At 32.8% G+C, this 15575-nt stretch overlaps 3 protein-coding genes across 4 annotated transcripts in view; 2 read left to right on the forward strand and 1 right to left on the reverse strand.

Moving 5' to 3' along the window:
* The window catches only part of LOC108762133 (uncharacterized), a 14995-nt gene extending 9874 nt beyond the window's left edge, over positions 1–5121 (reverse strand). Inside the window, exon 1 of the mRNA XM_018508964.1 lies at positions 5047–5121. The gene's annotated coding sequence lies outside the window, so the exon portion shown is untranslated. The remainder of the gene's footprint in view (positions 1–5046) is intronic.
* Positions 3335–11157, forward strand: LOC108762132 (solute carrier family 12 member 9). 2 transcript variants are annotated; one of them, XM_018508961.1, is made up of 12 exons: positions 3335–3364; positions 3487–3918; positions 4077–4307; positions 6024–6300; positions 6378–6512; positions 6841–7178; positions 7279–7492; positions 7559–7828; positions 8493–8700; positions 8797–9585; positions 9667–10089; positions 10163–10441. In XM_018508961.1, exons 2-12 carry the CDS (start codon positions 3634–3636, stop codon positions 10359–10361), a joined length of 3369 nt encoding a protein of 1122 aa, XP_018364463.1. In that variant the 5' UTR covers positions 3335–3364; positions 3487–3633; the 3' UTR covers positions 10362–10441. The 2 variants fall into 2 exon arrangements, 1 of the variants encoding a protein (XP_018364463.1); XR_001940153.1 differs by lacking the exons at positions 3335–3364; positions 3487–3918; positions 4077–4307 and adding exons at positions 10570–10662; positions 10868–11157 and having other exon boundaries at positions 6031–6300; positions 10163–10409.
* A 1615-nt stretch (positions 11158–12772) lies between these two features.
* Positions 12773–15575, forward strand: part of LOC108762122 (cyclic AMP response element-binding protein A) — an 8165-nt gene continuing 5362 nt past the window's right edge. The window contains exons 1-2 of the mRNA XM_018508951.1: positions 12773–13073; positions 13148–13258. Coding sequence (XP_018364453.1) covers positions 13154–13258 — 105 coding nt within the window. The 5' untranslated portion in view covers positions 12773–13073; positions 13148–13153. The remainder of the gene's footprint in view (positions 13074–13147; positions 13259–15575) is intronic.

A 15575-nucleotide genomic window follows, 5' to 3' on the forward strand; every position in this document is an offset into this window, starting at 1 on the left:
CTCTCGCGCAGCGGCAAAGTGGTGGGGCGGTTTTCCGTGTTGCCGGGGAGCCAAATGTGCACCACTGTGTGGGATGTGGGATGTGGGCAATGTGGGGCTGCGCCGGCGCGCTGCGCTGCGATCGCGACGACGTGTTCGGGAGTCTTCGATCATTTTCGCATACACGTGAATTTCACGCCGCGTTCAATGCTGAGATCAGATTGGTCGATCGCACCGATACTCAGCGCGGAAAATTTCAACCAAAACTCTTAACCGCCAACTGTCTTTAGATTCTTACCCCTATGAGACTAATTAAGGTTAAACGTTTACATTAATTTTATGCCAACTAGCGTTTTGTCATGCTATCTTCATGTTATTTTTATCAATAAAGAAATGTAATATAATAAATAAGTTTTTTTACAAAATTGCCAATTAGTAAAAAAACTTTAAACAAATTATCAACATTGTACATAAGCGAAAGTATTTTACTTATAAATTTGTGGAGAACTTTAGATTTCTTGGGAAAATGTTTGGCCAATAAAAAATGAATAAGTATAATTAAAATTTGAAATGTGCTTTCTACCAAACGTTCGTTTAATAAATCGCAATGTTACCGATGCTGACTAATGCTGACTGAATGTAAGCTCATACATTTGCTAGGCGCAGGATGCATGTTTATCGCGTAGGTAGGCGTTAGTGGAACTGGCTTGGAAAGTTGCACAAGAAAAGACAGCTTCTAAGTAAAAATGCACACAATTTTACATTGAGAAACTTCACAGCATTTGCAAATTAAATCTAATAATTTTTCGTCCGATAAAATACTATCTAAATTTATTTAAGGGGTACGGCCACAGTGTATAGCGGGCCGAAAAACAACAATAAATTTAACAATTTTTTTTAGTATGAAAAAATAATTTAATATAAAATCAAATTAAAGCACTGGTTGGTGCATATATATTATTAAAGTTTATCAAAGAATTTTTTTTGTATTTTTTGCATCCAAAATGGCGGCGCTACCGGTGATAGAGGCTAGTATGTATGTGCTTTTTGGAGGGGCTCCGGGACTTGTAATCTAGCGTTCACAAAAAAAGCGTGCACTAACCAATGCTTCAATTTGATTTTATATTAAATAATTTCTTTATACTAAAAAAAAATTGTTGAATTTATTACTGTTTTTAGGCCCGCTACTGTAGCCCATACCCCTTAATTTCCAATTATAATATATATCGAATTTTCTAAACATAATTTTTAAATTTTACTTAAAAAATATCAAAAAAATTGATTGTTTTTTGTCTGTTAAAAAATATAAATTAAAAAATCTTTTTATCAAGTAAATATAGCGTTGAATAATAAAATTTGCGATAACGCGAACTTATATATGTTGTCGCAATGCTATTTTATCTGTATGATGTAATACGCATTTTCATATGTCGCATCGATAGCACATATAGAAACGTGGAATTGCAGAAGTTAGAGTTTAATCTTTTTTCTTGATATTCTCTTCATGTCACGCTTATCGCAGTATTGCAAAATAAGGCAGTGATTTCAATAAAAGCGATATCTGCATACCGAATGTATTTCGATCGATGACACGAAGCGCTATAAGTAACGTGTGATACGTTTTTCCACGGAACGCATCACTGAATACTTTGCAAATTTGTAATTAACAGCACGTATGTATTTGAAAGAAACCAAATTTCAATTACTTTATTTTAACTTCATGATGCTTAATTCATTTCACAAGATACCTATTGTCAGATGCAAACGATTTATCCCGCATACTATATCTCGATTCAATTCTGTACTGATTACATCGCCAAACTGATAAGATAGCACTTATCGTGCAACTTTATTCAGTTCGTTCGTAATATTCGCGATAGACGCCTAAATAATTTAATTAATAGTAATAAATAGTGTTATAATTGATAGAATCTGAGGAAAAAAAATGTGAGAAGAACAAATTTTTGTACATACTGCAATATTAGTGAATTTCAAAGAAATTCACGAAATAAAATATTGTTGCGCATCAGTGCCTTGAGATAAATCTTGTGAATCTTTTGAAATCATTAGACTTCTCTCTCCCTTTCTTTATTATTCTATAATTCGAGCATTGTGTACAAGCATAATGGAGCTGGCTTTCAAGAGCAATGAAACTCGCTATTGAAAATAATTATGAGATGATCCCGATGATACAAAAAGTTTACCGCAAAGGATCTTTTATCTTTTCGTCTTTCATCAGATCTCACCTTTGATGATTGACCTACTAGGATGGAATTGTTAATAAATATAAAGAGAAGAAAATTATATTACATTCTTAATAAATTATTACACTAATTTTTATTACAATAAAGTAAGTTTTAAATTCCTACACAAAGCTAATATTAATCAATAAAGTAAGTTTTCATTCAATATGTTAAGAATATTTTATAAATCCTATAATTTTTCTTTTGTTATCGAGATAAGTAATTGATAGAAATATGATTTCTTTATCACGTGCAGTGTATACTTTTCTCAGTCGAATTACGAAGTGACTCGCGATATACTTTAATAAAGCACTCTGGATGACCTATTTTCCCCGATTCAAGTATGCAATAGAACAAATGAACAAGAATAATAACGTTAGAAATGAATCGTAATACGCGATCATAGATATATCTGCGCGATGCTTTATAAAAAGTGCAACAATGAAATTGTTAACTCTACAAGTGCAGACTTGTTTAAATGAAGACTGTTTGTCGTATTTGCTAAATCGTATTAAAAGGAGGCTGTTATACGCATAAAAATGCATAAACTTGAAAAGTGCATACATAAATTATAAAGACCGCGTAAAAACGCGTCGCACTAATTCTTATATAACAATGGTCAGAAATTGAGACCCTTCTCTCGATGCGCGAATACGTGACTCCGTCGACGTGTATATATACATACGGTAAATGGCTCGGTAACTATGCAAATTTAAGTGCAGGAAGATCCGTTTGTTAAACGCGATGAAGGCCTCGCCACGTTAATCCACCTGATTTTTTCGATTTTAGTGTCGCATATAAGTGAGAGCGTAAGAAAATCAGCCGAACATGCATCTGCGTGGCTTGCACAAAACTTCATTCTTTCGATGACTTGAAGTAAGAGTGAAATTAAAATGTCAAAATTATTTTTTAAGTACACGGTTTTCATTTCAACTTTTCACCATAATTATTTTACAATTAGTCGCATATGAATATGTAAGAAAACAAGTGTAACTGCGCATAATGTAGCATGTATCGAAACAGCTAACCAAATTTAGATCCAAATGCACCCACAAATCGGAAAATATTTTTGTGAGAATATTTAAATCGTTATAAAATCTGAAATAGATATGTAATGTATCTATAATGATATATATAAAAAAGTAATTTGTTCTATAATTTCACAAATTGTAATTTTTTTATATGATATCAAAAAATAATATTGTCACATTGTTTTTCAATATTTGAATCAAAATTTGATTGGTTGCTTATTGCACATTCACAGGAATATTACCGATTTAGAACATAATCATGCGATCATGATTAGACAGATTCATTACGAAATAGTACGAGAACTTAGATCCAAAATCTTTAAAATAAACTTTTTTTACTTGAGGATGCGTCGTGGGAGAAGTTGATAGCAATATTAAAAATGCAAGAAATTAACGATAATATGTTTTTGAAGAAACAACAAGAGAACATGATACGCAAACAGGAAGATCAGGTGAAAGAAAAATTGGTAGAAGACAACATACAAGTAATTAAGAATGTCAAAGAGACTAAAAAAGACGAAGAAATAGATGAAAAAATCGCAATATTTTTGCATAAGAAAGATTTGAATGAAAATCTTATCGAGACATTGATTAATATTGGTCTTACGGATGTCAGGTTAGCTGGAATCGATATTTTAGATTTAGACATTCTTCATATTCAGAATTGGAGTTTAGAATCACAATGTAAAATAAATTTTATTGTCGTACGTTGTATTAATAAAATATATAAAATATTAAATATCATAATTATATTAAAAAGAAATTATATATATATATATATATATATATATATATATATATATAAAGACAAATTTTTTATTTATTGCAAGATCTATGGCAAGCAAAGATTAAAATCAATAAAAGCAACGATTCTATTATTAATTCTACATCTGGCAGTTTATCGTCTAATGGTCTGCACGAGCAATTGTCATCAAATAGCATCTATTTAAAAAGAGTCTTGAGTAAACCTTTGATCCAAGCTCTTTGTGAAATTATAACAAAGAAACCGACCGATCCTGTAGAGTATCTAGGTCACTGGCTACTTCATTATAAAGTCAGTTAATTTTGAGATACAAAATTCTTTTGTTACAATATTAAATGCTCGCAAAACATTACATTTATTCATAAGTTGATACGAATATTTCAATGGGGTATATTAAAAATATTTAATAGAGTGTAAGTAGATAAAAATATTTTCATAGAATATTTTTTTTATACAAGTCACACAATATCATGTATTTTAGATTTGTGAGGAACGAGCTATACAGCAGAAAGGACGCGAGTTAGAGCTTTCAATCAATAGGGAAAAATTGAAACTGAAAGTATGCTGAACAATATATCTCATGAATTTTATCGATATCGTTAAATTATATTTAATTTTTATTTTAACAAATATAAAAAATTTGTTTGTTTTGTATAACAGCAATATAAAGACAAAGACGCTGTTTTTGACGAGCGAAAGGATGAAGAAGAATATGGCGAAGATCGAAATTATCTCGATTATGACAAATTATGAATCATTTGTTACAAATATTTATGAATAGTTTAATTATAACAAAATATAAAAAATGGAAATTAAAAATATATGAAATATTCATACAACAAAGACAATTAATTAATAAAAAATGTAATTATATACGTTATAACAAAATATGTAATTAAAAAAAAATAGAATTTATATGTGTGTGTATGGGCTTTTTATTTTTTGTTTAATAAAAATTGAAAAAAGAGAGTTTGACTAAATTTACACACACACACACTAAATTATTGAATTAATAGATAAATTTACTTACCGATGTTTAAGTTTCGTTTGCTTCTTAATCATGTCAGAAACATACAAAATGATTGAAGAACGCAATTATTGTTAACGCCTGGTTGTCCCATTGCAATATGACAAAATTCTAATTTATTATACGCTCTAGCCTTTTATTATATATATATGTATGTAGATATACACATGCACTAAACTTTATACGATAAATAATTAAATTTTAATAGACCCAGAATGATTCGAATTCGTTATATTTGAAAAATATTTTGCAAAGAGCGCAAAGAATGTTATTACGATACTAAAATTTTCTTTAACAATCATGTTGCGCTATCTAACGGAAATTTTTAGTATCACTAAATTGCGTGAATGTAGCTATGTATAATAGGGAATTTTTTTCCTATTATAAATACGTATACAATTTATATTTGCCAACCTGTTTTCACATTCACTGGTCGTGTTTCTCAAAAAAATATTTATCAGATTTTAATAATTGTTTATCATATATATGTTTGACATCTCAAGTTAATCGTTTTGATATCGAATGAATCATATAAATGTCTCATCTATATATCACCATAACCGGAAATTCCTAACTTCAAACACGAAGCCATATACGATATGTTAAATATAACGAAAGGTTATTAACCTTCGAAGAGCAAGTTTGACATTACAGTGTTGACGTTAACGTTCAGTTTAATGTGTGACATCATAATCGTATGACTAAGTGGGATATATATTCTTTTATATTTTCTAATACGCACAAGTGAAGTATTGGGTGAACGATATTTCGAAAATTTACTCTAATTTGTTGCGTAAGTGTATTTTATGTTCAGTTGAGCGTAAATTTTATTCCAAATGTCTACACAACGCCTCTTCCTCTTCGTCATATACAGTTAGCTATTATGTTGTTACCAACGAGAGTAACATGTAAAGTTTTTATTTTCCCCCAAGAACAATCTGTTACATAGTTTTAAATTATTACTTATATTTTTTATCCAGCGATTTAAGATGATTGCGTCAGAAGTTGGCTCGACAAATACAGAACCTGTCCATATCAGGATTACGAGTGAAAAAGCTCCTTTGATCAATGGCAGAAATATGCTTCAACGACTAAGCAATATTTTTAAGATCGGAAGGACGTCACATTCCGATGGAGATGGCTACGTCGAGTTTGGTACTCTTGGTATGGACAACACTCGTACATTGGGAACTTTTGCTGGTGTATTCAGCCCAGTTACACTGTCTATGTTCAGTGCCTTAGTTTTTATACGAATGGGTAAGCTGTTATTTTTAAAATCTTTCATATCTAGAATACAAGTATCTGTTAATTATACTAATTAGTGATTTTTACAGGATATATTGTGGGTAATGCAGGTTTATTTGTAACATTAATTCAGTTCATCATAGCATATGGTATTTTATTATTCACAGTCGCATCTGTCTGTGCTATATCGACCAATGGCGCTGTAGAAGGTGGTGGCGCTTACTGTATCCTTTTTTTTTTCTATTCTGAGCAATAGTATCAGCTGCATATTATTTCCATCAAATAAACTCTATTCACATTCTACAGCTTTATCTTTCTTTATTTATCTAACAGATATAGATGAACTATACCAGTTCACCATTTCAAGATAGCTTATCAGCAAATTCGCTTATTTTGCTTACATATATATTTGATATATAATTAATATATAAATTATGATAGTAGAGAAATTTATTTTTCTGTACATTATAAAATACTGTTTTAATTGTATAACAATGAAAACATTAAATTTAATAAAAAATCAAAAATATTTTCCTATTAATTTACATGCAGTCATGATTAGTCGTACATTAGGACCTGAATTTGGCGGCTCTATTGGCACTCTCTTTTTCTTGGCCAATATAGTGTCCAGTGCGCTTTGCATTTCTGGATGTGCTGAAGGTTTGGTTGAAAACTTTGGTCCGTCTGGTTATTTGAGCGGCAAAACTGGGCTCATCCCAGATGGTCGATGGTGGCGATTTTTATATTGTTCTATACTAAATACTGCCAATCTTGTAGTTTGTCTTATTGGAGCTGCAATGTTTGCAAAAACCAGTGTTGCAATCTTGGCAGTTGTCTGTATCTGTCTGGCTAGTGTTTTTATTAGTTTTTTGACTCAGGGTGCAATAGAGGTAATAATTTTATGAGCTGAATATACAAAATATTTTGTTTATATATTTAACATTTTATTTGGTTGAATTTTTGATCAATAAATATTTATCGTACTTTTAGATACCAATACCAGATGCAAATACATTGGTACAAAATGTAACAGAGCATGTAAATGGAAGTTACACGGGTCTTTTGTCTTCTACACTTTCAAACAATCTCTATTCGAATTATAGTGCTGATTATTCGAGCGGAGGAACAATGACGGATTTTGCAAGTGTCTTTGGTGTATTGTTTAGTGGTGTAACTGGGATAATGGCTGGAGCAAATATGAGCGGTAAATAAAATTTTTATTTTTATTTTTACTTTTCATGTAATGTATTAACCATATGACAATTAATAGGAGAGCTGAAAAATCCCGGTCGGAACATTCCAAGTGGGACATTATCTGCAGTATTATTTACGTTTATATGTTATATTTTATTGTCTGTGTTGACGGCTGCTACTACTAGCCGTTTTTTACTGCAAAACAACTTTATGTACATGATGCCAATTAATATGTGGCCACCATTTGTTGCCGTTGGCATTCTCACTGCAACATTTAGTGCTGGTTTAAGCAATTTGATAGGTTCTAGCAGAGTATTGGAAGCATTGGCCAAAGACAATGTATTCGGTATGTAATCAATGACAATAAAGAATTTAATTTATTTTTATTTTAAAATTTAATTTATATATATGGGGCATTCTTTCTCAAATCAGCCACCTCCCTGCGCATTTTATTTTTAAAGATAAAATTTTTTTCGAAGCGTCAAAATTTCCGCCTAAACCTCAATTTTTTGATGCCGTATGGTGTTTTTTATTTCTTTCTTATGGGTGTGACCATACGTTAAAAATAATGCTCAGTGTTGCGTACGAGGCCCTCGAGTACCCCCGTGATCCCAGCAACCGGCGACGAATAAGCCGCGACAATAACATCAGGTAAAGCTAAAGTCGAGGGTGTACGTGATCTTAGCTGATGTCATGAACTTTTAAAAGACATATCTAGGTCGCGAGTATCTTTTATCCTAATTAAATCATTAAAAAAAAGCTCTCTAAACGTTATTTTTGCATTTTTCAAGTATTTTGGTAAGTCTGAGCATTATTTTTAACGTATGGTCACACCCATAAGAAGGAAATAAAAAACAGCATACGGCATCAAAAAATTAAGGTTTAGGCGGAAATTTTGACGCTTCAAAAAAAATTTTATCTTTAAAAATAAAATGCGCAGGCGGGTGGCTGATTTGAGAAAGAATGCCCCATATATATAATTAAATATCTCTATTTTATTCCTTTTCTAGGTTCGGGATTAAATTTTGTTATACAAGGTACATGGCGCGGCAATCCAATAGCAGCGGTATTAACTTCATGGATTTTGGTTCAAACAATCTTGCTTATCGGCTCGTTGAATACTATTGCTCAAATTAACTCGGTACTATTTCTTTTAAGTTATCTGGCTACCAATCTTGCGTGTCTTGGATTGGAACTTGCTAGTGCACCAAATTTCAGGTATTCAAACATTCATTTAATTACTTTAATTACGATATATATATATATATATAATATTACATGTCCCTTACAAGTAAATCTAAACCTTCCTTTCAGGCCAACATTTAATTACTTTACATGGCACACAGCGACTATAGGTCTTCTTGGAACACTGATAATGATGTTCATAATTAATAGTATTTATGCTTCCAGTAGCATAATTTTATGCTTAATATTGATCATTGTGCTACATTTATTCTCACCAAGTAAAAACGCACCATGGGGCAGTATATCTCAAGCATTGATATTCCATCAAGTCAGAAAATACTTGTTAATGTTGGATTCGCGTAAGGATCATGTTAAATTTTGGCGTCCGCAAATGTTACTGATGGTTGCGTGTCCGCGTTCCGCTTGTCCTCTTATCGATTTTGTGAATGACTTGAAGAAAGGAGGACTTTATGTTATTGGGCACGTAAAAGTTGGTAAATTTAATGGTCAAAATAACGATCCTACGATCGAGGAATATCCGCACTGGTTGAGTTTAGTTGATCATATGAGAGTTAAAGCTTTCATTGAATTGACTGTGACAAAAACGGTGCGCGAAGGCATGCAACATTTAATAAGATTGTCTGGCATGGGCGCAATGAAACCAAATACGATCGTTCTCGGGTTTTATGATGAAGAAACGCCGAACAACTTCTTCTTGGATTCTCAATACGCGACGACAATGTTTGAAAACAGTACAACGCTTCCGAATAACACTGTGTTCCCTCTAAGACAAGCAACAGGTGAAAAGAATCTAGATCCGGTTCAATACGTTGGTATGTGCTCGGATGTTTTAAGAATGAAGAAGAATTTATGCCTATGTAGAAACTTTCATCTGTTAAATAAAGCACAGTTGACAAAGTGAGTAGAAATTTATTATCGCGAAAATATTTATAATATCTATTATTATACAGTAATATATATATATTTTTTTGCTTTTAGAAATTCGAATTTGAAATATATTGACGTATGGCCGGTCAACTTTTTCCAACCGACCGATCAAGATCCATTCGATACAACGTCATTATTCATGCTTCAACTCGCATGCATCATCAATATGGTACCCAGTTGGAAAAACCTACATCTCAGAGTGTTCCATTGCGAAACTGGGGATGGCAATGAAAGCCTAAGTATCTCAGATTCTCCCAATTCAATGAATGAATATCCGAGAATTTCGAATGAGCACAGGATTCGAAAGTCATTGAATTTGCTGAGAATTTCTGCATCAATTAAAAAAATTCCAGAATGGGGAGAGCAAATCCGAGGTTTAAAGGGTAGGCCTCTGCTTGAGCCAAAAAATCAATATGAATCAAGTACAGAGTCTAATAATGCTTTGAGTAACGTGTCCCGAGCTTATATACTGGGGTAAGCATTATAACTGATTCTTTAGCTACAATTTTTTACAAAGAGAAAAATGTTTATTAATTTTATTTCTTAGAGTCAATCAACTGATACGGCAATATTCTTCTCAAACTGCAACAACATTCATTTATTTGCCTGGCCCGCCAGCCTCAAACACTTGGGATGAGGATGACATGTATCGACAGTACCTACAATCATTGACAGAATTAACTGTTGACTTACCACCGACAGTTTTAGTACACGGTGTTAGTGCTGTTACGTCAACTACCTTATAACAAAATGTATGCAAAGATAAGGGGAAATGTTTAAAACATTCTCCATTGGTAAGAAAAGAAGACACTAGAGAAAAAAAACTTGAATTATATAATTATATTTTAAATTATTTTTTATTTCTTATATTAATTTAAAAAAAATTATTTTTAATTCATATAACGACTATAATTATAATTTATACTTCATTAATGATTAATATAATTATTTTAGAGAATATAATGATAGTATAATGTAGCAAAGCAATAAGAATTGATTTATAAGATTAACAGAAAATTTATCACGTCCGAAAGAAAGTTTAATATTGTAAATAATAAAATTTATTACTGTGATAACAAAAGTATTGTGTAAGAAATTCTTCGAAGACAAATATTTTTTAAAAATATGACTGCTATAAACAAAAATTAAAACTGTAAATATATTAACGGATTTAATTATCCAATCCAATGACGCAACATCCCAAGTCGGGAGAAGGTCACCTCTCGTACATATACCTGTGATGCGCACGCAGGTTGTACACAGAGACATACGGGACCTACAATCTAACGCCGGTTCCGAACACCAGTTTTTGAGAGGTTTTCTTGACAGTAAATACTCTTGGTGGTTTGCCAGACCACCGAAGAGGTAGCTACAAGCGCGTGAAAATTCCTTGAATCTACCTAGCTGGGATCGAACCCGGGATCTCCTGGCATAGCAGTCTTGTGTGCTACCTACGACGCCACGCTCGTGCTCACGGATTTAATTATAATGTAACTTAATATATTCCATACATAAAGTACTATCGCTGTATCGCTCTTTTATATCGCATTTCATATCTGAATATTATTCAGTAATAATTATAAATATCTAAATAAATACGAATTTATTAATATTATTAGTGAGTTGTTACAAAATTTATTCCCAAAAAGGAATGATAATATTTACAAATATTTCGTACAGTACTGGACGAAATAAAGTACACATTTTGAATGTTTATGGAATTTTTGTAATCATCATTGTAAAGTAAACTAATAGCGTTTTCGATTGGGCAAAAGTTAGTGCGCACCAGTGCGCACTCAGTTCACACCAACACTGGACGAGTTCCATGGGTTGCACTGAATAGTGCAAGTTCAAAAGAATACGCCAAGATTTTCAGTGCTAAAGCTGAAACTCATTTTTGTTCACTTTGAAACAATGTTCAACAAAATGTTACAAACCTACAGTAAAAGATATTAAGAGTAGGGACAAGACCCCGTTTTCAATTCAACTGCGCAGATTTGCTTGTCCTTATGTATATCCTTAACTGTGATAAAACGTGCACTGAACTGGCACCGTCAAAATATCTCGTGCCACTTAGTGCGCACTGAGTGCGCACTACGCGAGTGTCGTGCGATCAAATGAACACATGACACTAGCCAAGTGCGCATTGACACTGCCAATCGAACACGCTCTTGACACTGAGTGCAGCCAGTGCACCCCAATCGAAAACGCTATAAGAAACCTTCTTTTTCATGATAATTCATCATTATGTTATCTGCAAGGATTAGGGCCCAGACACAAGCTTTTGCGCATAATATATAGTGCATAAGCGAATCAACTAATCAGAAGCTTTCCTTTCCTCTCATTCCATGGAAAAGAAGAATTTCGATTGGTTGATTCCATTATGCACTATGTATTACGCGTTATGCAAAAGCTTGTGTCTGGGCCCTTAGCAAGTATTTACATAAATGTGGAAATGTTCAAAGTGCGTTTTATACTTCATTTTGTCCAGTACTAGCAAAGACATAAGGTTTGTTCGTGTCGCATGCTCCAACATGTTCCAACATACTCCTACCATAGCTCCTACTCACTCTATCAAGCGCGTTGGAGTGAGTAGGAGCTATGGTAGGAGCATATTGGAACATATTGGAGCATGCGACGCGAACGGGTGGCACCCAGTTGGACACTCAGTGAGCCACTCACAGCGCTTGAGACTGTGTGCCTTCCAACAAGCGACACAGTGCGACACAGTGATCATGTCATCTTTGTTTAACATTGACAAACAACAAGGATATAATGATCCATTGTGTCACACCGTGTCATTTGTGTCGCTTGTTGGAGGGCACACACTACAAAGCTCCTAAGCACCGGTCGCTGTGATTGGTGGTGTCCAATCGAGCCGTGATCAATCGGGATCACCCCCTGTTCAGCGGACTCAACAGTTGAGTGAGCGCTCGCTGTTATTGGGGTATTCTTTTAGATCATCCAATCAGCATTTTAGATCTGGAAGAATACATCAATAGCAGCGAGCTCTCTTTCAACTGAGCGTCGAGAGTCAGCATGAAAAGGCACCTTTGTAGTGGCACTTGTGACAGGCGCATAAACGCGTCAGTATATATGCATGTATGTACATTGTACGTATACGTATATATATATTTATCAATGACTCTATGCCACGTTGGCAGTCTGGTACTGCATCGTATTTTCGTAGGAAAGGTGTGAGGTGTGAATCCATCAATTTGCGCGTACCAACATTTCTAAATGTTAAAAATGTGAAAATGTCGGTATGACAAAGGTGTGCGGAAGGTGTTGAGCGAAATTTCTCAACGGTTCAAAGTGTGCGTTCGAAAAACGTGCCACAGGGTGGGGCGAGAGTAAAAGTAAGAAGCAAGATTGGGCTGCCTCGCGTTTACGACTTGACGTCAATCGGTGATGATCACGTATCGTTAAATGCTGAATTGTTCGACAACTATTTCATTGTTAGTGCTTTGTTTAATAGTAGCGTAAATGGTGAGAAAGACAGTGTCCTAACTGTATGAATTTCATATGTTAGATAGTGATGTCGTCAGACATGAATCTGTTTGATTTGCTGGAGGACACGTTTCTCAAAGGGGACGTTAAGGATGAGTTACTAGTTGACCATAATTATGGCGACGTCATCACGGTGAGTTTCCCGGTTTGCCTGTAGGTAATTCCATTTGTAAGCTTATAATGCACTTGCTGTCCCACGAGTGGCTCATGTTTGACAGCTTATTTTAATCTTCATTCAAAACAGACTTAACCATATCTTTTCTCATAATGTTGAAGAAAAACATATGTTTAGTGTAGAAATTCATTTGCTTAATAATTTGGTAATAATCTATTAAGTATTATAATAGACATTAAAAATGTATGACATTAAATTGAATATATAGTACTAGATTAACTACAGTATACTGTATGTAAAGTATAGTATAAAGACAGTCGCACTATTATTTTAAAAAATTCTTGCAATTCTCGATTATAGATAATATACACCATGGGAATAGAAAAGGTATTATAAATTGATATTTACTGTTGTGAGATTTATTTATAAGTCAATAATCAAGGATAAATTATCTGTTTGTATCTCAAGTTTTATCTCAATAAAATGGTGCCATCAATTTTGTATTTCATAGAGGATTCTTTTTTTTTTTTTTTTTTAAATATAATATGTCTGTCAAAACAAATAGCATTAATTACTTCAATAATAATTATTGTGACTGCTTAAAACGTAATTTTAATGATTTTTGCAGTGGTGATTGTATTATCAAAAACTGCATGTATATGTATTTTATCGATAAATTTTAACTTGGATAAAATTTTAATTCATGTTAACATATGGTACAAGTATGCACGCCATGTGCATTTACGGCCCATACTTGCATACGATCCCTATATTTATTTATTTATATTCGTTTATAGTCGTTAATTTACATTATTTTTATCTCTGTATCATAAATGAGCTGATTATAGATAATCTATAATTTTTATCAGAATTAAAAATAGAATTTTCCTCATAGTTTTGTAAATACTGTGAACATTATAAATATATTTTATATATGTACATATGTCTTAACTTTTAAATACTTTTCCTCTTACACATTGTATACAGTTTATGTAAAGTTATAAATAAATTTCTGTCAGGAATTATGAGTCTGAAAGACTTTTTACACTATCGTCAAACTCTAGAATCACAATATCACTCGGAGCATGATAACATTATAACGTGAAAATCTTTTAAAAACTAAGTCGTAGAGTCTCTTGTCAAGAATTATTCAAGAAATAATATTGCAGATACGGATAATTTATCTACCGGAGACGGTTTTATCCAGTGATGTTTATAACATATGGTGCGCCGGCTACCCACGTGATTTCGCATATAACCTCATTTCCAAGTCGCTAAAATAAATAATATACGATCTATTTCATTCCTCGACCGACAATCAACCGAAGATTTAAAATAAATTTTTCTTGTTTATCACGTATGATGCAAATGTAATTATAAACGCATCAGCACGTGGCAGATGCGTCACATGTTTGAAACGCAGTATATAGATCGAACGTCGTTATCTGTATGAATAATTTTCATTACTCGGTATTTTTTTTTTTTGCAGTACTCACTACAAGCTCCTTTTTTATCATTTTTTTTTCCTTTGTACGTAGTCGCTTCTTATTCGTAAAAAAAAATTCGTAAATAATCTGTTCGCAAATAATTTTCAAGCGCTTTTTTAACATCGCGATAGTGTTAATGTATGCACATGATTGATTAATGAGAAAGATTTCTTTCCGTTTCTTTTCGAGTATGGTCGAACCAGAAATTGAGAACCTAGTCTTCACGCGGCGAATGACCTTTAAAAGGGTACCGTTATGTTACGGAATTCTTCTTCGTAACCGCAAGTCTTAATTCTTCACGCACAAACCGATACGATATATTAAAATACAATAATTTATAATTCTTTCTTTTTTCCTACAATTATATATTATTATTATTATTAACTTTACTCGCATAGTTTTTAAAAATGTAATTAAATATATTTTACATCTCAACTTCAATTTTTATTGCTCTTTGAAGATGTATAATTAAAAAAAGGTTGATAATAATCTGTATATCTTTTAGATAAGGATAAAGATTCTTCTTTAATTACGAAATAATTTGTGCAGCATTCGATTGATAAGAAAATCGCTTTGTAAAATTACAGATTTCTAAAACAAAGACATTTCACGCGCGTAGAGTTAATAAAATCAATAGTGAAATTATTTAAGCGGTTTATTTGTTTGTTATTATTTATATGTATATGTATACATCAGGTAATACCTTTATTTATAGAGTGGTCGCAAGGATTTGCACATTTCGGGCCGATTCCGGCTTCCGGCGTGCGACCCCCACCACCGCACGGCCGAGCCGCCGGGCGGGCACGTGACGCTCTGACTCAGGGGTGCTCCTATACCAGAAATATACT

The sequence above is a fragment of the Trachymyrmex cornetzi genome, unplaced genomic scaffold (genome assembly GCF_001594075.2).
Source record: "Trachymyrmex cornetzi isolate Tcor2-1 unplaced genomic scaffold, Tcor1.1 scaffold277, whole genome shotgun sequence".
NCBI lineage: Eukaryota > Metazoa > Arthropoda > Insecta > Hymenoptera > Formicidae > Trachymyrmex > Trachymyrmex cornetzi.

Excerpts from the sequence above, each read along its gene's own strand:
- LOC108762132 (XM_018508961.1), top strand. The coding sequence starts at position 3,634 with ATGCAAGAAATTAACGATAATATGTTTTTGAAGAAACAACAAGAGAAC. Across the intron at positions 3,919-4,076 it reads ACATTCTTCATATTCAGAAT|TTGCAAGATCTATGGCAAGC; the intron begins TGGAGTTTAGAA and ends ATTTTTTATTTA. Across the intron at positions 4,308-6,023 it reads ACTGGCTACTTCATTATAAA|CGATTTAAGATGATTGCGTC; the intron begins GTCAGTTAATTT and ends TTTTTTATCCAG.